The 20,375-nt window shown below is 46.9% G+C and overlaps 2 protein-coding genes across 2 annotated transcripts; one reads left to right on the top strand and one right to left on the bottom strand.

Annotated features, from left to right (window-relative positions):
- Window positions 1–874: 874 nt before the first annotated feature.
- On the bottom strand, window positions 875–7,978 carry ZGPAT (zinc finger CCCH-type and G-patch domain containing; the record flags this gene model as incomplete). Its single annotated transcript, XM_079321642.1, has 6 exons — window positions 875–3,008; window positions 3,428–3,839; window positions 4,551–4,682; window positions 5,669–5,827; window positions 6,573–6,706; window positions 7,335–7,978. The coding sequence occupies 6 exons, from the start codon at window positions 7,976–7,978 to the stop codon at window positions 2,870–2,872; spliced, it is 1,620 nt and encodes a 539-aa protein (XP_079177768.1). The 3' UTR covers window positions 875–2,869.
- Window positions 7,979–8,495: 517 nt separating this feature from the next.
- Window positions 8,496–20,160, top strand: ARFRP1 (ARF related protein 1). Its single transcript, XM_079321655.1, has 8 exons — window positions 8,496–8,628; window positions 9,622–9,721; window positions 10,116–10,203; window positions 10,654–10,736; window positions 11,350–11,431; window positions 11,594–11,664; window positions 17,692–17,792; window positions 19,222–20,160. Exons 2-8 carry the CDS (start codon window positions 9,629–9,631, stop codon window positions 19,307–19,309), a joined length of 606 nt encoding a protein of 201 aa, XP_079177781.1. The 5' UTR covers window positions 8,496–8,628; window positions 9,622–9,628; the 3' UTR covers window positions 19,310–20,160.
- Window positions 20,161–20,375: the final 215 nt, after the last annotated feature.

The raw sequence follows: 20,375 nt of genomic DNA, 5'->3' as shown, positions 1-20,375 counted from the left end.
CACTCACAGCACACACACAGCACATACACAGCACTCACAGCATACACACAGCACACACAGAGCACACACAGCACACACAGTGCACACACAGCACTCACAGCACACACACAGCACACACAGAGCACACACAGCACACACAGAGCACACACAGCACTCACAGCACACACAGAGCACACACACAGCACATACAGAGCACACACAGAGCACACACAGCACTCACAGCACACACACAGTGCACACAGCACACACACAGCACACACACAGTGCACACACAGCACTCACGGCACTCACGGCACTCACAGAGCACACACAGCACACACACAGCACTCACAGCACACTCACAGCACTCACGGCACACACAGCACACACACAGCACTCACAGCACACTCACAGCACTCACGACACTCACAGCACACACACAGCACTCACACAGCACTCACGGCACACACAGAGCACACACAGCACTCACAGCACACACACAGTGCACACAGCACACACATAGCACACACAGCACATACAGAGCACACACAGCACTCACACAGAGCACACAGAGCACAGAGCACACACAGCACTCACAGCACACACACAGTGCACACAGAGCACACAGCACTCACAGCACACACAGCACTCACAGCACACACACAGTGCACACACAGCACTCACAGCACACACACCGCAGCTTCCTGGCCCCGGAGGTGGTGCTGCCTTCACCCCGGGCTAGGCTGGGTGTGCGCTCGCAGCTCCCGGGGCTCCCAGCACACCCCAGCAGCCTCTGCCCCGCCCGGCTCCTCTGGGAGCTCAGGGCGATGTAAGGAACGAATGGGGCGCCCCAAATCATCATTACCTTGCAAATGAACAACGCCTTACAAGGAGAGAGGGGAGAAAGAAACACCAGCTTTATTCATCAGGGACCTGAACTGCGCTGGGTGGGAGGTGGCAGCCACTGGAATAGGAGTCTAACAAGTCAGGCTGTGCAGATCCCAAGGAAGGGTCAAAATAGGATTTAGCAAAGACACAGGGCTCATACAGCCAGTTCCTAAAGAGATTATGAACAGTCTCAGAGCACAAAATAAAACCCCAAATTTTCTCTGCCCAGCTCAGCTCTCCAGTCACGGGTCACTTCAGTGAGCATCCACGCTAAGCTGGGCACATTAATCCTTGTCACCATTTAGCACTCAAGTGTGAGAAACAAACAGTCATTTGTGAGGGAAGGGCCATTGTTTAAACCCTTGAGTTGAGCCTCGTGTGTGGAGAACACGAATTCAGAACAATAAGGACAGTACAACAGCCAATTCCAATAGGGAGCGATGGATGTTGAGGTGCCCGAGGCTGCCCGTGACACCTCCCACACCCACGAGGATCACAGCATGATCCAGGTGCTCTTCAGCAGCACAGACTCACTCCCACAGGTTTCCTGAAGATGTTCATCCTGTTTGGTTTTGCTGTCTTGCTGTATTTCTGAGGTGTGTCTGCAGCAATGTGAAATCCCACACGACCTGAACAGCTCTGATGGTATCTCCTTCAGTCTCAGATTTTCTTGTTCATTTTGCAGCCTGACCCTGCAGGCAGGCACAGCCCTGCCCAGGCTGACAGCTTGTTTTTTCATCTCTTCTTAGGGATAGATAAAAAAGGGGGGACTAAAGGAACCTTTTCATTAGAAAAATGACTCACATAATAAAGGAAACTGGTTCCTTAAATTAAAAAAAAAAAAAGGTGTCCTTAAGATACTGGTATGAATTGCAAACTTGGTGGTTTTTTTTTTTTTTTAAAGGCCTTTTCAATGGAAATCCCATCAGATGATTAAACCAGCATCTTCTCTGAGGTGAGGACTGACCACCACAGAAAGTGACCAAGGGGAGAGGACATCCTTCCTGTCCAAACACCTCCCACCTTGCAGGGAAGGCCATTTGACTTGCCTGGCCTGCTCCCAGCCAGCCCCAAGCTCTCCCACTGCAGGGCTCACACAGATCCTGCTCTTTGTGCTCATCCAGGGCCCAGCCCAACCTGGATCTGGGTCCTGAGGATTTTTAGTAAAAGGATCTGTGCTCAGTGAGCCACCTTGGGCAGAAAAACCCAACTAATGGTGGCAAAAATCACAAGGTTCCCTGGAGCTTTTCCTGGATAAGTTTGGGAATTCTGTTATGCTGCTGGCTCATTCCCCCAGTTATGGCACTCTACTGGAACCAGGCAGCTTCCCACACCAAGCCAATGAGTTTGGCTACAGCATGGCCTGAGATACTCTTACAGTCAAACTGCTGAAATCTGATGCTCCAGGCTGCTGGTTCCCAAAAGCTGAGAGTTTTCTGTCTTTCCTTACATTAGGGCTACAAAGAATTGCTCCCCCCAAAAAACTTTCTCAGATAAATCCCACAGTAAAAACCAGAAGGCAGAGAGCAGCTAAAGCACTTGACCTTTGATGTTTTCACCCAGCCATGGCTGGGACCCTGCCTGCACCTGTGCTTGGCAGGTGGCCACAGACAGAAGCCACAGTTAATGGCAGGATGTGGGGCTGTCCAAGCCCCCTTTGCTGGTTTGTAGCCAGCAGTGTTATCACCTGAGCACCCACAGACTCTGGATGGGACTGCTACTGCAGGGAAAATGAAGGAAAGAAGTGTGCAAGAGAGCAGAGAATTGTATTCCTTGTAGCTAGGCCTCATCCAAGGCCCAGCTCACTGAATACTATCAGGGCTGGACGGATGTGCACTCCTCTCCCTCCCAGAAGAGCTCAGAGGCATCCAAAAACTGCTGCTTTTTTGCCCAGTTTTAGGCTGGGCAGCCTGAGGCCCAGCAGAGCAGGACAGCTCATCGAGGCTCTGAGGCCAGGAGCACCAGAAAGACAACTCCTGCAGCCCAACACTTTCCTCAGCACCTAGAACTCAGTCATCTTCTTGTGGGTGTCTGCTTTCTTCTGCTCCCGCTGCAGCCTGGCTTCCTGGGCCTGCAGCTGCCCCAGCTGCTTGTGAGCATCAGCCAGCTTCTCCTCCAGCTGAGCTGTAGCAATGCTGTGCCTGAAAGCAAAAAGCACAGCAGCAATGTCATCCTGCATGGTAAGATCAAAGGCTTGTTCCATCCCAGGAGGGTTTGCCCTTTCCTGTAGGATTACCCAAGGGACCTGTTGAAAGCCAGGAATAACCTGATGCTCAGCACTGTCTGAGCTATGTCCTCCTGGGATGCTCACCAGCAATGCTGCAGAGGTGGGCATGAGAAGGACTCCAGCACCTTTCTTCAGAGAGCTCCATTCTTTGCCACAGCCTTAACTGCAGCCAAAGGACCCCAGACACATCTGCCAGTGTCCACACTGGCCTGAAGCACACACTGAACTCTGTCCTCCAGTTCCCCTTGAGTCCCACCCAGATCCATTCCAGTGGTTCCTCCCACATCTCACTTCAAGCCCACCCCTCCTCAGAAGCACCACACATTTTCCTACCGCCCGACGTTGCGCGCCAGGGCCTGCTGGATTCCCCTGATATCCCTCTGGGTTTGCTCAATCTTCTCAGTGGTCTGGAAGAGGCTGACACTCAGGGCCTTCTTGGTGCTCTTGCTGGCGTGGTAGATCTCTTTGCTGTTCCTCTGGGGCAGGGCCGTGCCCCCAGCCCTGTCCCCAGCGCTCTTCCCGCGCAGTTTCTCGTTCAGGAAATCAAACACGTTGCGCGGGGCCTTACGGCCGCCCCCCTGTCCAGAGCTGCTTCCCTTTGCTCGGCATTTCCTCGATTTGCCTGGCTCCAGCTTCCCCTGCTTCTTCTTCTGAAGCACCTCAGCACACTGGTCCAGGGACTTCCCTCGAGGAAGCACCACAGCCTGCACTGGCTCCACTCTGCCCTCGCCGTTCTTCCCTAAGCCTGAGGAGAGATTCTGGGTGATTACAGCATCCCCTCTCCGAGGCACCTCCCACCACAAACTCACAGTGACAGTCACATGCTTAAAACAACCAAAGATGCCTTTGAGGTACCAAAAGTTAGAGCTTCTTGTCCAAGCCAAGGGGACCAGCAAAGGCCAGGCCAGGAGCCTTGCACAGCAGCAGATTTGTGATTCCAAGCCCGAGGCCATTTGTCAGGCCGGTTTCTGTTTCTTTCTCACATCCTCAGCTTCTCAAGTCAGGTTCTACTGAAAACTGGTTTGGTTCCTCTGGGAGAACCGGAGACACAGAGGCCCTCCCAGAGCCCCCAAGGCTCAATGCAATTTGGGTGGGAGTTCAGCAGGCTTTGAAGTCTGTGTCCAGGCCAGGAGATGCATTAACAGACATCAGAAGCTTTGCAGATCAGCTCCCTTCCACCTCCAGCCTTTGAACACTCCACAAGGTTCTCACGGCTGTGATCAGGAGCCTGACCTTGCTCCCAAGTGCCTCCACTGTTTGCCACTACCATACAGGGATTGGTGCTCCAATGCCTGTACTTCCATGAAATAACTCATCCCTCTTCCCTCCAACACTGCTGTGTTCTATCACACTGCTTGAGCCTCAGCCAACTGCCCCTTCAGAACAACAAAGTTCTGGCTTCATCCAAAATCTTGGGTTTTCTTAACAACCCCAGGACCACACCCTCTCCCCTTACCTTTTCCAAACTCATATCCCATCTGAACAAGCAGTTTGGAGCCAATGCCACGAGTATGGGCCTCCCAGCCACCAAAAGAGGAGCTGCAGGCAGGGGTCCACTCCCCGTTCTCTGGAACCCCTGAATCTATCACTGTGGTACAGAAGAAGAGAATCAGTGAAACAGGAATTGTGAATAAAGCTGCTGTGTGGGGCATCCCTAATAGGACAGTACAATTCACTTCTCTAACCCTAAAAGCATTTGGTCTTGCCTCCAGCCTCAGTTCCTACTGACTTGTTACCTTCCACAAACACTGCACAGGGAGTGACTGAAATGTGATGTTTCACTTGATTTAATGCACACACCACCTCCCAGTTCTAGGCAAAATCACACAGGAATTTTATGATTCTTTTCCTTCCTTCCAGAATGATAATATAGATTAAGGTACACATCTGACTAGAATTTAGCACAGTGGCACCTAATACTTTTCCTTTGCCTCCAGCTCCTGTGAGCCACAGCATTAATTTCTTGTTATTAGGATCCAATAATCTCTGCCAGGTTAAATACAAAGAGCTCTAGGACATGACTTTGTTCCTGTGATGCAGCTGTGGCACCACCAGAGGGACAGTGCTGCCTGTGCAACTTTCAAGTGGTCACTTGGGCATTCTCTATGTCACCCTTCAGCAGTAAAACAGGGCATGGCTGTTCCTGCTGCCTCATCAAGGCACCAGAAGGATCCAATACTCCCATTTCCTTGGGTCTCACATTCCTGGGTCATGCAACTCCCAGGGATGAGAAAATCTGATTCACTTATTAACTCAGCTCAGCCAGACACATAAGAAAAAGGCTCAGAGCTTGGAACTCTAAAATATCACCTCTTCTTCCATGTGTGAGAAGTTCCCATGGAAACCTCAAGCCTTCATCAGCCCAGAGATTTGCATAAAACAAAGATTTTAGTTTGCAGTTATAGCATAACAGCCTGTTACTATTCTCAAATCTTTCAGGAACACATAAAGAGATCAACTGCTTTCATCAGAGGTGAGACACAGAGTGAGTGCTCTAGGACAGTCAGCCAGCCCTAGAGAAATGCAGAACAAAATCCCAAGTCACTTTTGCTCAAATTCTCCCCACTCCCTTACCTTTGGCATAACCAGAATCATCCACACTGTCCTCATCAGACTCGCCAGATTCAGCAGCATCTTCACTTCTCAGGGGGGGGATGACACTGTCCCCTTCCACCACGGCCTCCTTGAGGAGCAGGGAGTCAAATTTCACCGTGTAGTAGCCACTGTCCACATCTACAGAGGGAACAGCAGGACAGGAGCTCCAGCACACAGGGAGCTAAACCAGAGTCAGCTCCAGCAGAAAGACACAGGACAGGAGGGAGTCCCAAGGAACAATTCTAGAAAATTCTGGGTTTAATCTGTGATTTTTATTTCTGTCTGGGAGAAGTGCCCACTGCAATGAAAAGCTATTTCCACAATGCCTGTGTCAATACTCAAAAATTTATCTTTACAAATCAAGAAAGATGGGCTGTTGAGACATGGAATTAAAAAGAAGTCAGACTTGCTCCCTTCTGACTTAAGAACAGCTAAAAGAAAGATGGAAAGAGGGAATGAACTGTCCCTCTTCCCAGGACAGAGGGAAGCCTGTATCAGCAGCTGCTGGGCAGGGCCAGCTCCTCTGGTTTTTGTTTAAACAAGACCAGATTATTGCAATTCTCACCTACTACACATGTAAATTCCTGCAGTCCCTCCCTCTTCCCTGGAGCAGTTAATGACCTGGGAGTCATTTCCTTTCCACATTCTTGCTCTTTGTATCTCCTGTTTCCCAGTCAATTCTCTCCTCTAGCCTGACAAAACTCAGACTATTTCCTCAGCTGTGTCAAGAGCTGGAGCTCAGGGCAGCAGCCACATAGATTTTCTGTCATATATTGTCACATGATGTTTTTCTGTCATTGACTACAACAGCCAAGTTTTAGATCCGGGTAAACCTCAGCCTCCTCCTTCCCCCTGGGCCCTGGGAAAGCCCTGCCCCCCTCACCGGTGATTTTGGCCGTGTACCAGATCCCATCACTGTGCTTGGCCAGGCAGGCTGAGCCCACCCCCAGACTGCTCAGGTCGGGCTCCTGGAATGGCTGGAGCTCCTCCACAGACACCACCTGACCATGGGAAAACCTGCAGGGAAGGAGGAACAGGAGTTTTCAGATGAAAATCCCTTCCTTCCTCAAAAGAAATGCACACAAGTGTCAGGGTGAGGAACCTTCACCATAATCAGGGAAGTTTGACCATGTGCTGTTGCAATTATAAAGTTGTTCTTGTGTCACCTTTAACAGGTTATTTATGTCATGGGACAAAGAATGCATCCCACCATGGAGAATTAAACTTCCTTGCTAGTGACACATTCAATTTAAAAATTCATGGCTTTGGGCATAAACAGGAGACAGGCAGGGCCCCAGCCCAGCACCCCCACAGATGACTGAGATTGATCGTGGTGAAGATCCCCAAAACCAGAGCCTATACAACCTCCCTGTGCAACTGGGATGTGTGCATTATCCACAGACTTGGGTGCTTTATTTTAAAATACTCCATCAGTTGTTAATTTATCCACTCAGTCGTGTAACATCTCTGCAGCTTTCCCTCAGGATTTTCCACTTCATCAGTGCACCAGCTATAGAAAACAGCCAAACTGATGCCACTGCTCACCAGAGTGCATTTTAAAAACATTAAGGCACAATTTCTCTGGGTGAGAAAGGCACACAGAGCACTCTGAACAACAAGGCCCCTCCCACCCCTCTCTCTTTACCGACAGTTCTCCTGAAATCTGCACTTGTCATCCAGGAAGAACGGGCATGGTTTCAGGGACTTGTGGGTGGGGTACAGGTAGAGCACCCTGACCCCTGCACTGCCATCCTCCAGCTCCTCTGTCCCCACAATCATGGCATTGTGGTACTCCAGGGTCCCCCAGGAGCTGTAGTAGGGGGCTTTAACCTTCATCCCACTCAACTCCTCCTCCTCCTCCTCTCTCTCAGACTCCTCCTCCTCTTCACTGCACTTTGATGTGGTTTTATCCCCAGTTTCTCCCCCTCTCTCCGAGGAGATCTTGTCATCAGCTGGATGCTGCTCATCTCTTCCAAGCCCAGCAATGGCTTCCTTAAAAGCAGCATATTCCTCATCTTGAGCAGAGCTCTCCAGGTGGGAATCCTGTCCTGGGTGACCTGCTGGCGAGGAGGAGGAGGAGGCATCTGTGTCCAAAGTGGCCAGCAGTTTGCTCTTTTTCACAGCCACCAGGCTCGACTCGGTCAGTTCTATGAGCTGCTTCAAATCCCCCTGCAGCTGGATCAGGTCCGACTGCTGCGATGGGTCCTGGCCCGCCCCCAGCGCCAGCTCCACCTGCTCCAGCTGCGCGTTGTAGGTCTGGATCGCCGCTTCCAGGCTCTCTTCATCCATTCTCAGCACGAGAAAGGCGCTTTTGCCCGCGGCTTCTCCACGAACTCCAAACAAATTCAGAGTTTACTCAAACATTTTGGATACCAAGTCCTCGCCCCCAGACGCGACATGTACCCGCCGTCCCGCTCTTTCGCTCGGAAATCACCAGGGCGAAATTCCCGCTGGAAACAGGGGGCAAGAGAGTCTGAGGAGAGGCCGGGCCTGGCCTTGCGCTCCCCCGCCACGGAGCCCACCGGGCTAGCGCACGGCGCCGCTCCTCCCGCAGCCTGGGCGCTCCGTCAGCCCCGGGGCTGCAGCACCTCCCTGAGCCGCCAGTGCCACCTCAGCGGCCCTACCGCGCCCTCAGCTTCCTCGGCCCCTGCGAGCCGCCTCCATCGCACCCGCCATGACACCCCCTTCCGGCCGCAGCGCCCCCACTTCCGGCTGCGCTCGCCAACGCGTCACTCGCTCGGGCACTCGGGGTCCCCGAGCGGCGGGAGGAGCTGGGCATTCTGGGAGTTGTAGTCCGCAGGCCCCCTCTGCACCGCCACCGCAGCGGTGACAGGACTACACTTCCCAGAGTCCCGGGCGAGGAATGGCGGCGGACGGTGGCGCTGGGGAGTAGTGAGGGACGGCTGGGGCTCCTACGCTGACACCGGCACCAGGATCAGGTGAGGGGCCGCAGGCCTCGGGCTCGGGGCTCTTTTCCTCGCCCGCCGCTCTCGGGAGCTTGGGCCGGGACCTGTCGCTGGCCCGGAACCTGTCGCTGGCCGGGGATGTGTCGCTGGGCCATTAGGGGGAAATGGCGGTAGGGCCAGTGTTCCCCTTCAGCCGTCAGTGGCTGTGGTAGGGGAGGAAAGGGCCGGATCTCCCGGATCTTCTGGATCTGGAGGGATCTCCCGGTTTAAGGAGGATGTACCGGGTTAGGGAGGAGCCGGCCGGCGGTCGGGCTGTCCCGAGAGGGGAGCGGGCCGGGGCTCCCCCAGGCCGTGGGGCAGGAGCCGCTCTCGCACAGCTGGAGGCGAAGGGTGGCCCCCGTACCTGTGGATTGAAGCCTTTAGGTGCCCTGGCCTCCCTTACCATGAAATCCCCGATTCCTGCTTTGGGGCACTTTTATTTCCCTTTAGGTAATGGTGCTTGACTTCAAAGTGGTTATTTACCCACGCACTTGCATAGAGGCAGCTGCCTCCCGAAGGCTCTGCCTTGAGGTTCCCTTTATCTGTGTTCGAACAGAAGGGCTGTGGCAATGGCACGTGAGTCACTGCAGCACTCGGTGCCAGTGCTTCTGCACCCCAGCAGAGCTGCTCTGCCTTGTGTGTGCAAATCCAGCACCACAAAAAAACAGGCGTGAGCTTCTGTAGATTCTTGCTAAAAATACCTGTTCTTTGTATTTGTATGAAGTTCATTTTCTGTGGGTCTTACATTTACTGCAGGAGATGTTCAAGTCCTTCCATAGTTTCCCTTTAAACCCTAAATTTGATCTTGAGCTGTGTTCACTATCTCTCTTTGATCTGTGTTTTTTCCTGGGATTGCCTAAATATGAGAGTTACTGATAAAGGAGTAACGTCATTTATTTGTCTGGTGTTGAGAAACACTGGTCTTGTGGCATGAGAGGCTTTTGGGAATGACCTGTTTGTTAATTGATTTCCTGGCATTTGTTGCAGGAGCAGGATGTACACGCTGCTGTCAGGGCTCTATAAATACATGTTCCAGAGGGATGAGTACTGTGTCCTGATCCTGGGTTTGGACAATGCTGGTAAAACTGTAAGTGCTGTTCATCACCCCATGGAGGGCACACACAATCCTTAACACCCTCCAGGGATAAATCTTCCAACAAGGGTCAGTTTTTCTTTGGCTGTGTCCTGACTTACTTTAGTGATGTCACACCAAACAATCAACTTTTCCTCATTACTTAAATTTAGTACAAGCTTTCAGGGATGTGGCTGAGGCTTTGCTAATCCCATAATCACCTATGATCCCTTCTTTCCTTGCTAAAATAGGGAGCAAGAAGAGTGGTTTGTCCAAAATTAGGTAGGGCAGCATCTGCTCAAGCAGGATTGTGCAGAAATGAAAAGGCAGGTTTGGGGTAGGATTAATCCAGCCAATGTTTGTCCAGTAAAATGTTTGATAGTAAATAGTTTGTCTTACTCTTTTTCAGACCTTCCTTGAACAAACTAAAACCCGATTTAACAAGAACTACAAAGGGATGAGTTTGTCCAAAATCACAACCACTGTAGGCTTAAACAGTAAGTAAATCCTTGTGGAATTTTTTCAGCTTTATTGCACTGTCAGACAACACTTTTGTTTGAAATGTTTTAGAATTTAGAAGGGCAGAATAGTTCCTGGACATAGAGATTGTATGTCCAAACTGCCCAGGTCTTTTTGTAGAGAATAAAATAGCTTAGGAGGAGTCTTGAAGTATTAAAACTCCAGGTATCCTATTTCAGTGCAATCCTCACACTATATTTCCCTGGAGTTCATCCCTTGGCCCAGTTCTGGAATTATTTGCATTGATACTGCTCTATATTTGTGATCACTCCGTGCAGGTTTTGCTCTGTTATTGCAAGTAGCCACTGCCTGTGATTTGTTCCCCTATAAGCCTGTCCCAGCCCAGATTTCTGAGTGGGATATGCAGGTGTCTGTTCTTTACAGCACTTGTAGTTTTCATTGGATTTCCCTTCCTTCCTTCCTTGTAGTTGGAACTATTGATGTTGGCAAAACTCGGCTGATGTTCTGGGACCTTGGCGGGCAGGAGGAGCTGCAGGCGCTTTGGGACAAGGTCAGAGATGTGGTTTTGTTCTCTTTGATTTGCACAGCTTGCCCAGAGGAGCTGTGGCTGCTCTGTCCTTGGAAGTGTTCAGATCCAGGGTGGATGGAGCTCTGAGATCAGCCTGATCTAGTGGGAGGTGTCTTTGCTTCTGGCAGGGGGTTGGAATGAGATGGTTGGCCCTTTCCAACACAAACCATCCTGTGATTCCACGATTTCTTTTAGAACTGAACCACTATGATAATTTTATAATCACACAGGCTTATTGATAACCCCAGTATTTAGCATTAACACTTTTTCAGAGATCCCACTGTTTCTGTGCTTAATATTTGCATTATTGTTTACAGACAGCAGTTACCAAGCCAGATCTGGGGTTGTGCCATAGAGAGAAGCTTTGGGGGGACACAGGTGAACTTTCCCACCTGGTGTGTTGATCAGGCCTGCAGACAGAGCAGGCAGCACAGGCTGTGTGTCTCCATTCTTTCCAGGCATACTCTGGGTACAGCTGCCTCTGACTGGTTGATCTCCTCCACATGTACCAAAACTGTACCAAATTAAAATAAAATCAGGAAGAGGAACAGGTGATCCTAGTGGATTCACAGCATCATTTGTGTTCTCCTTGCAGTACTATGCTGAATCTCATGGGGTGATCTATGTTATTGACTCCACTGATGAAGAGAGGCTCTCTGAGTCCAAAAGAGCTTTTGGTAAGTACAGTGTGAGCAAAATAGATGTGAAAGGTTGTATCAAATGAAATTGAAATGCAAGAAGGAGCCTCTGGCTTCATCCCTCTGTCCAGATAATCTGTGCCAGGCATTTGTACAACTTCCAGAACTGGCTAAACATGCTTTTGTTTCTGTCCTTTGTAGAGAAGATGATTACCAGTGAAGCTCTGGAAGGGGTTCCCATTCTGGTGTTGGCCAACAAGCAGGATGTAGAGGTAAAATATGAAGGATTTACATAAATAAGCAAGTAAGCCTTGGAAAGGTGAACTCTGAATTCATGTTAAATTTGTTCCACAGTCCTAAACTAATCCTATGGTACTTTCCCACCACTGGAAATAATTGGTTTGAATTTAGTTGTACTTTTCTCCTTTCTCCTCCAACCCTTTTTCAGTGCCATGAGTGAGCTTCTACAGGCACGTAGTTTTGAACTCTTTATGTAAACAGAGCAAGCTGCATAGCTATGGTGGGTCTTTCTTGTACTGTGACTAGCTATATTGATACAGTTTTTTCCTGTTTATTCAGAAAAAATTGTTTAGTGCACTTTGTTTATGCTGCTCTTTTAAAACCCAGGAATAGCACAACAGATGTATGTGAGGCAAGTCATCCTTTCCCCATAATTGGATAAGATCTGTTCTATAAAACCCTTGTTAGTTGTAGAGCATTCCATCAGTGACAGCAGTGAATGGTAAGGAATGCTCTTTTCTGATAATGTAATTTGAATTCTTTCTAACATGTTCAGAACTGTAAAGCTCTTGGTTTGGGTTTTGACAGCTCGTGGGTGGGGCAGTGTTAGTGACACATCCCAGGCATCCTTACCCCCCCCAGCATGGAAAAAAGAGAAGAAACTACCCAAGGTGTGGTTTCCTCCTGGAAATCGTACCTGGAATTCCAGGACTGCAGCTCCAGTAACTTGTCTCTAGATGGAGCCAGAGGCTTCCAGTAGGGTGTGGAGCACCAGGCCTGGCTGGGCTCAGTCTCTGTTCCAAAGCATGCAAATACTTCTCAGGTTCTTCCTCTGGACTTTACACTTGTCCAAGCAATTGCACTTGTGGAAACACATGAGACTTCTGTAGAAATCACTTGGCTTTAAAGGAGGATACATTTCATGAGTACAACACAGATTGGTTTTTGGATGATCTAATTTATCTAGATTATCTGGTCTTAGAAATAAGAGAAATGAAATCTCATGTAGAAGCATGAGATCAAGACTGAACTCCTGATTTATAGTCCTGACTTTTCTGTAGTCTCTGGAATGTAGGGGTGTGGTCTGGTTTTTTTCTGTGGAAACCAGAATATTGACTCTCATGTTTCTATGCAACCCCACAGTTTTTCTGCAGGGAGCAGCCTGCACTCTTGCCTTGACCTGTTGAGGGTAAGCTCCAAGCAGTCACCTGAAAAATTGTTCCAGTTTCTCTTTTGGCTCTACATACATATTGTGTTACAGGCTGCAGACACTGGCTCTTCTAACACTCTAGCCAGACTAAAGACAAATAATTGAACAAGTGGACTTCTTCAAATTATTGAAAGAGGTATTTGGAACAGGCTTTCAAAAGAAAATCTGACTTCTTGCCCCCTCTGGAGCATCCAAGACCAGCACACAAACTTAGTGCCTTCATGCAGTTGTAGGGTTACAAGAGATTAGCAAAGTTAAACCCACTTGAGGCTTACATGTTTGTAAGAAATACCTACACTGGATATTCAGAGGTCCACTCCTACAGAATGATTTTGGATGGACCCAGCAGAGAGATATCAATGCTATTAACAAATTACTAAGGGGATTATGGCTTATTTTTCGGTAATTACTGAGGCTCACTTAAACAAGGTGGAGAAAACTCAGTAGCCTGTTTCTCATCCTCTGATTTAGCAGAATGAAATAAAATTATAATTAGAATTGATAGAGATTTTTTTGCTCTGGATCTCCAGACATAAATCTGTAATAGGAAATTCTCACCAGCATCCCTCTGTCCTGAGCCATGATAAGGGTTAAGTGGTATCTTAACCTTAAGAGGATAAGTGGTATTTTAACCTTGCTGGTATTTGGACGTGAAGGGTAATTCTTGTGATCAAATACATCAGAAATAGTACATCTGACATAGTTGTTTTTTCTTTTAAGTTTACATTCTGTTATTAAGATAACAAAAGTGCTGATGCCACCTGAAATTGCATAAAGTGTTAAGAATTCTGCTGTGAGCCCAAGGGTACATTGTGTCCTCTCAGCACTGCCAAGCATAAGTGGTGTTTGGTCATTCCAGGGGATTAAATATGGTCTTTGACTGCAAAACACCAATTCTAATTCTCACAGTACTGAATGTGATGTTTTATGGTATCAGAAGAATGCTCTGTGTTCAGCAGGGGCTCCAAAACTGAGTTATTTCATAAATAATTTAAGAACTTAGTCAAATGTGTGTTGGAGGAAGGAATTTGTTAGGATTTTTAAAGGAACTATTGCTTTGTAGGAGAAATAAAATATAAAATATCTACTAATTCCTTTGAACTTCCTTTCAACTCAGAATGCCACTTTTGAAAATATGGCTTATTGCAGAAAAACCAGCAAAATAAGAATTGACATTTGCAGTTCTGATGTGAATGCAGCTGTTGAAAAGTTTATGCAAGGTATATATTTCTAAGCTTTACAATTTGCTGTTACAATTTGAGGCTAAAATGGCTCATTATGCAACACTGTTTGAAATACTGGAAAAACATGACCTGTCAGAAACAGCAGCTGAAATTTAACAATCTGAAAATTACTGGGTGCTGTATGATGACCCATAGGGAGGAAGTTTTGCCATCTGAAGATAAATGTTAGAAATTTAATTTGAAATCTCCAGAATGTTTAAAAGCCTCCTTGTGCCTTTGGAAAATGTGAGGAGTCATGGTGAGTAGCAGAATACTCATTCCACACAGTTGTAAGAAAACAGTCCTGCATGAAACCCATTCTAGTTTCCAACTGAAGAGCTACCACAGCTTCCCTTTAAAATTACTTTTAATTCAAATGATGGTTTAAATTGAGGCTGTACTATTCCTTCAAATTTAAAGAAGCTTAAATTCTAATTCAAAACAAACTTGTAAAAAGGGTAGCACACAGCATAGGTCAGGTGAGTCAGACTTTTTGTGAAGTAGTTTTATTTAGGCAATCCACCTTGCTGTTGTTTCTCTTTCAGTTCCATTCTGATGGTTGATTACTCTTGAGATGACTGAAGAGCCTGTACTTGAGGTCTTACCCATACTTCCAGTTTTATCCTGACAGGAGACCAGGCAGCAGCATTGTCTTTGCTCCAGTGGATTTGGGAAATGGGCAAAGGCTCTACAATGCAACCTTTTCCTGGCTAAAACTTGCCTTGCTGCTTGATAGATTTTTAGGTGTGCCATTGCAGAATCTTACTCTGGGTAATGCTATTGTGAACCTTTCATAGGAAGAATTTGCTTCAGTCCTGGCTAGATTATGCCTGGAGGAGCCTTCATCAAAAGATGTTTTACAGTGTGTTATTTTGGGGAAGCTGAGATGGAAATCTGGTTTGTCATGTGTTGTGTGTGAGGTTCCTGTGAACTGTCTGGGAGATACCATCATTCCTGAAAGGTCACTGTGGATTGTGTTACTGTAATGGAGCACTGCAGATGTGATCACAGATCCAGCTTCCCTTCTTTGCCCTTCGATTATGGGTTTGCAGCTGAGAAACAAAACACATCTGTAAACAAATATTTTGTAGTGTAGCTGGGGAAAAGGGGAACTTGAAAGCCACAGCTGACATTTTTCTTGAGCATGAGAAGCTCAGATGCTCCTTGCTGAAGTGATGGATAATCTGCCTCATCACCTGCTGTCACATGAGATGCCAGCTGATGGCTTTCTCTGGAACACTAAAACAAGGCATTGATAGTTTGGTGTGACCCCTCTGCTGTGCTGCTCATCCCAAGGGACAAATGATGTTCCTCAAAACAGGATTGGTGAGGCAGGGACATCCTGCTGGGACAATGTGAATGGTGCAAAGTCTCCTCAGAAGCAAAACTCTGATGCAGATTTCCATGGAAAGCCATGGTTGGGCAGCTCTGTGGAAGGTGGGGCAGGCAGCTCTACCAGAAGGTAGAAAGGGAAGTTATAACCATTTGGTTTATACTGGGAGATAAAAAGGGCTGTAATTGTCAGCTGCATTGGGAAAAGTGGACTCTTAAAGGCTTCAGGGATGGGCAAGGTGAGGGCTGTGGGTTGTCTGTGCTGCTGGGTATGTGCAGGTGTCCTGAACTGCTGCTGGTGTAGGGAAGTTCATTGCCTCATTGCTTTGCTGCCTGTGCAAGTAGAAGTTGAGGAATCAAGGACAGCATGACTGTGCTGTCTGTTGTTACTTCATGTCTTCAACACTTTATCTGTTTTATTTTAAAATGTATCATCATTCAGAAAAGGAGAAGGAAAGGGTAGACTCAAGAAGAAAAGGATATACTCAAAAGTATATCATTATACAATGATATTGAACTCTGAAAAGCTTAAAGTATATTTCAAGAAACATTTGCTCAGTTTCAGCTGCCTTGAGACTTTGCCTTCCTGCTGCCAGATCTCATTGACTGAAAAAAACAAAGATGTGAAAAATAGCTCAAATTACTGAAATGCAGCTCCTTCTCTTTCCCACTTGTTTCCTGATTGACTTGTCCAGAGCTTTGGGCTAAACTGGCAAGCATTGGACCTGCTTTCTTACTGGGCAGTGGACAGCATACCATGCTGAGGGAGCAGCTTTTACACACCTATAGAGAATGGTGGGTGGGTTGGTTGGTTGGTTGGTTGTAATCTCTTGCCCATCTTCCAAACCTACTGGTTTGAATTCCAGCTCCCAAGTCCAGTCTGGCACCCTCTAAAGTTAGTAATTGTTGTTGGTTTTTTTTAATTAACTGTTTATCCTGCTTCTGACAGCTCATCTGTATGAATTGCACATTTTTCATTTGTGAAAAATCCTGACCTGAATTTTTGAGGCTTCTGTGGAATGATGTCAGTAATGTTTTTGGATGCAGTTTCCAGGTCATGGATTGAAGGGCCAAGTTTAAAATGCAGCTGAGACCATAAGAAAGTACAATCATCAAAAGTTGCACAGTTAATGGAGTCAAGGGCACTGGGTGAATTGGGTGTTGTTGAAACTCCCTGCAAGCCATTTCCTAAGATCCCTTCCTAAGTATAAGCAATGGAATCTACTTTCCTGTATTTAATTTCTCCAGAATCAATGTTTTGCAAATGGATGGCTGGTAACATTAGTTTTCATATTTATGTTCTCTCACAGTTTATGTCCACTTGGCCAGTCCTCAGGACTCACAACAGCCCAGTTTGGCATTTGTGTAAATATTTGTCCAAAACACATATGTGGGCCTGACTGAAGGTTTGAAACACGTATTTGAGACTTGTTGAAGGTACAGAATGTCCTTGCAGAGAGGAGGAAAGGTGGGCTCATGGCCAGCTGAAGTGCTTAAATGGTTTGTCCAAGGCTTCTGAGGAAAAATTGAGCCCTGAATGCTCAGGGAGGTGCAAGTCCAGACTTTAGTTGGGCAGGTTTGCTTTTGTTGTAGCTTTAAGATTTTTGTGATGACACTGTGATTTATGTGAGAAAGTTGATCCACTGATTTACTGGGGGGGGTTGTGATTTGTGATGTTGTTCCCAGCAGCCTCCTGGCAGCCTCACAGACATTCAGGACCTGCTGGGGGCACAGGGGCATCAGGTATCAGAAAACATGCTGCATTCAGTGCTGCCAGTGTTTTCTCTGCAAGCAGACAAGTTCTGGTGGGGCATGGCTGTAATGCCAAGGAATGTGCTGAGAACTGAGCACAGCCTATTTTGTGAGAGTGCCCAGGATACTGGCAAAGAGTCAGCTGGGCTTATGGCAGGGACACTGTTTCAAAAGGCTTTGTAAATATTAAAGCTTTTGTAGTGTCCTAGTAAATAAAAGCTGCTGAGCAGCTTGGAAGGGATATCCTTGGAGGGTGCAGGTTGTGCTCATTTTCAGGACTATTTGCTTAGAGCTGTACAGATTAAGGATCAGGGAGGTGAGGCACTGTGTGTACTGTCAGCAAACAGCATTCTCTTTGGTGAAAAAAGAATGTGTTCTTTTCTTTGGAATACGAAGAGGTGAATTTGCTGTGTTGGTGGGTGAGTGGGTTTAACCTCACAGCATTGCCATTCTGACTGAAGCAGGACTGCAGTCATGGTAGGATTCATTGTGGAAGAAGGTCACCATGTCTTGTAGCACAACTGTTTTGGTTTTCTTTGCAGACTTGTCTGTCAATACCTGATATCAAGACAGCATTTAGTGACTGCATTAACAAAATTGGGAAGAGAGACTGCCTGACACAAGCCTGCTCAGCCCTCACTGGGTGAGTATGAGAAGGGGTGGACTGAGAATTGGTTGAGAGCAGCTGTGGGGTGTCACACACAGAGCATCACTACAGGAGTTATTAAGGCTTGAAAAGGAGCTGTGCTTCCTTCCAGCACTGACAGATTGTTTGGGAACCTTGGACTTGCACCAGCTCAGTAACTTCATCTGTAACTCATGCCTGTAAAAGACAATGGAAATATAGTGCTGGCTGAGAGCAGCAGGACTTGGAGGCATATTTGTTGTTCCTGTGTCATCCCTTCTCTTTACACAATAATCCTTGCTGATGTTGGCTTGTTGCAGCTCCTGGCTTTTAGGTTAGAAGTCTATTGAAAATGCAGCTGTTGATTCCTCTGCCAGAGAATGATGAGATGGGGATGATATCACAGTCTCCAGAAGTCTTCTTACATGGGGATGCCTGTGGTTTAAAATTTGATAACTAAGACAGGCCCTAATTTGGGCTTACACAGCTGCATGCCATAACCTTTGACCAGCCCACTGGATTCTTGATGTCTCATCATCATTGTTGCATATCGAGTCTTGCAAGAGTTTAGTTCTTTGTACTTTAGTTCTTTAAGTAAAAAATGTTACTTGGCAGAAGTCAAAAGATTTGTTCAGGTGGTGGAAACACTCCTGGCTGAAGTACTGCCTGGGCTGAATCTAGAGCTTTTTTTTTTTTCACAATTTTTCTGTGTTATCATACAAGCTACTGCAAAGGATAACAAGAACTTTTTGAACTGTGAAAAAAATCTGTTGTCTGCATTGCTACAAACATTATACCATTAAGCAGGTGAATGAACACAACAACAATGTTCAAGCACTGACTGGAAGAGAAGTATTAGATAATAACCTTATGGAAAACAAGCTTTTCAGCTGTGTTTTTTTTTTTGGTACGAACATTTCTAGTTTTGATCTGTGTGGAATTTCCTTTCAAAATTCCAGTTTGAGCTTTCACTAAAAGAATAAATAACTCATAGAAATTGTGAGCTCTGCAGACCAGCAAGGTGGTGACTTGCTTGGCAGCCCCAGCACAAACGCTTACAGAAAACTGGAACCAGGATTACAAGATCTTGTACACCTAGTGTGAAATTTGTGGCAAAATAACCTCAAACCATCTGTTAGGTGGTTTTGTTGCTTGTTCATCCCAAGATTTCCACAGAGTTGGTGACTAAGTTGGGTGTAGACTTGCACAGACATCAGAAAAATAAAGGATGGAGGTATATATTGCTGAGCTAAAAGAACAGATCCCTGTTGTTTTCCTGCATGAGAAATAATGCTGAAATGCCAGCAAATAACTGTGGGGTGAGTGGAGCCCTTCCCTTTCTCATGTAAGGGCTCAGTTAGGGCCTGTATGATCCATGCTTCTGCTCTTGCTTGCTTCTTGTTGTTGGTTTATTTTAAAATCTGGTCTGCTTGTCTTATTTCCTCAGCAAAGGGGTGAATGAAGGAATTGAATGGATGGTGAAGTGTGTGGTGAGGAACATCCACCGTCCCCCAAGGAAGAAGGACATCACGTAGGAGCTCCCAGCCAGCCAAGCCATGGACAGTCTCCTTCCACACACTTCTGTGTTCCCTTTCAAGAAGGTGATCCACTGGATTCCTATTACACCTGATTCTTTCCTAAGTTTGGAGACAAATATTCTCTTTCTGTGTCTGAAAAAAAAACTTGAGCCAAGGATTCCAACTGGGTGGGGGGTGGGAATCTCTTACATTAAGTATTGTCATTGGCCTCAGAGCATCCTATGTAGCAACCTACACATTGTTGCCAATGCAAAGGACTTCATTTTCTACTATCTTACTTTGTGATTCCTGATTTGTTAGTGTAACAGGCTGGAGGCCGGTGACATGAAGGATCTCCTGAAGGAAATGTGTGTGAATATGGAAGGGGAGGAGCAGCCTGGGCAATGGCTGTTCCTCCTAACTGCAAAGATCCTTGCTGCTCCAGCCCCGTGTTCCTGCAGGGTGTTACTGGCCCTGTTATGCTGCTGTTTGTGTAATGGGGAGAGACAGCATTGATTAGAACTTGATTTTCACTCGGGGTGTTGATTGGTAACTTTGACCTGTGGTAAAAGCAGATGTGGAAACCAGCAACTGCACAGTGGTCATTGGATCATGGAATCATTAAAGCTGGAAAAGATCTCCTGAAATCCAACTGCGCTGGTTGAAATGGATATTCCCACCAGGACACAGATTCCAGAAGCACTGCCTTGCTCTGACTGCCAGTCTCTGTGCATTCTCTTTAATCCTAAGAGTAATTGGGATCTTCTGTAACTGGAGTGAATCAAGGCCCTCTCTGTGATCTTTCTAAGCTGAAAACAGCTTCTAGGCAGGGAGAAATCAGTATGCAATAAAGCTTCCTACTTATTTGACCTTCGCTGGCTGAAACAATGGTATTTGGGAATAGCAGTAGTCAGCCCTTACTTGGTTTTTTTTTTTATGTAGGCAAAAACAGAAAGGCAGCACACAAAAGACAATAGTGCTCAGTGCTTACACTGCCTACTCAGCTGATATATCTGCTGATATATCACTGTCATTTCCTTGAAAATGAGTTTTTACGTGAATTTCCTGGTGGTTTGGCAATGGG

Source organism: Erithacus rubecula (genome assembly GCF_903797595.1).
Source record: "Erithacus rubecula genome assembly, chromosome: 18".
Lineage (NCBI taxonomy): Eukaryota > Metazoa > Chordata > Aves > Passeriformes > Muscicapidae > Erithacus > Erithacus rubecula.
This window is presented reverse-complemented; position numbering and strand designations above follow the sequence as displayed.

What these genes read in the sequence shown, in the direction of transcription:
- ARFRP1 (XM_079321655.1), top strand. Translation starts at nt 9,629, where the DNA reads ATGTACACGCTGCTGTCAGGGCTCTATAAATACATGTTCCAGAGGGAT. An exon ending in TGCAGGCGCTTTGGGACAAG is followed by an intron (nt 10,737 to 11,349) that starts GTCAGAGATGTG and finishes TTCTCCTTGCAG; the next exon opens with TACTATGCTGAATCTCATGG. An exon ending in CCAACAAGCAGGATGTAGAG is followed by an intron (nt 11,665 to 17,691) that starts GTAAAATATGAA and finishes TTTTCTTTGCAG; the next exon opens with ACTTGTCTGTCAATACCTGA.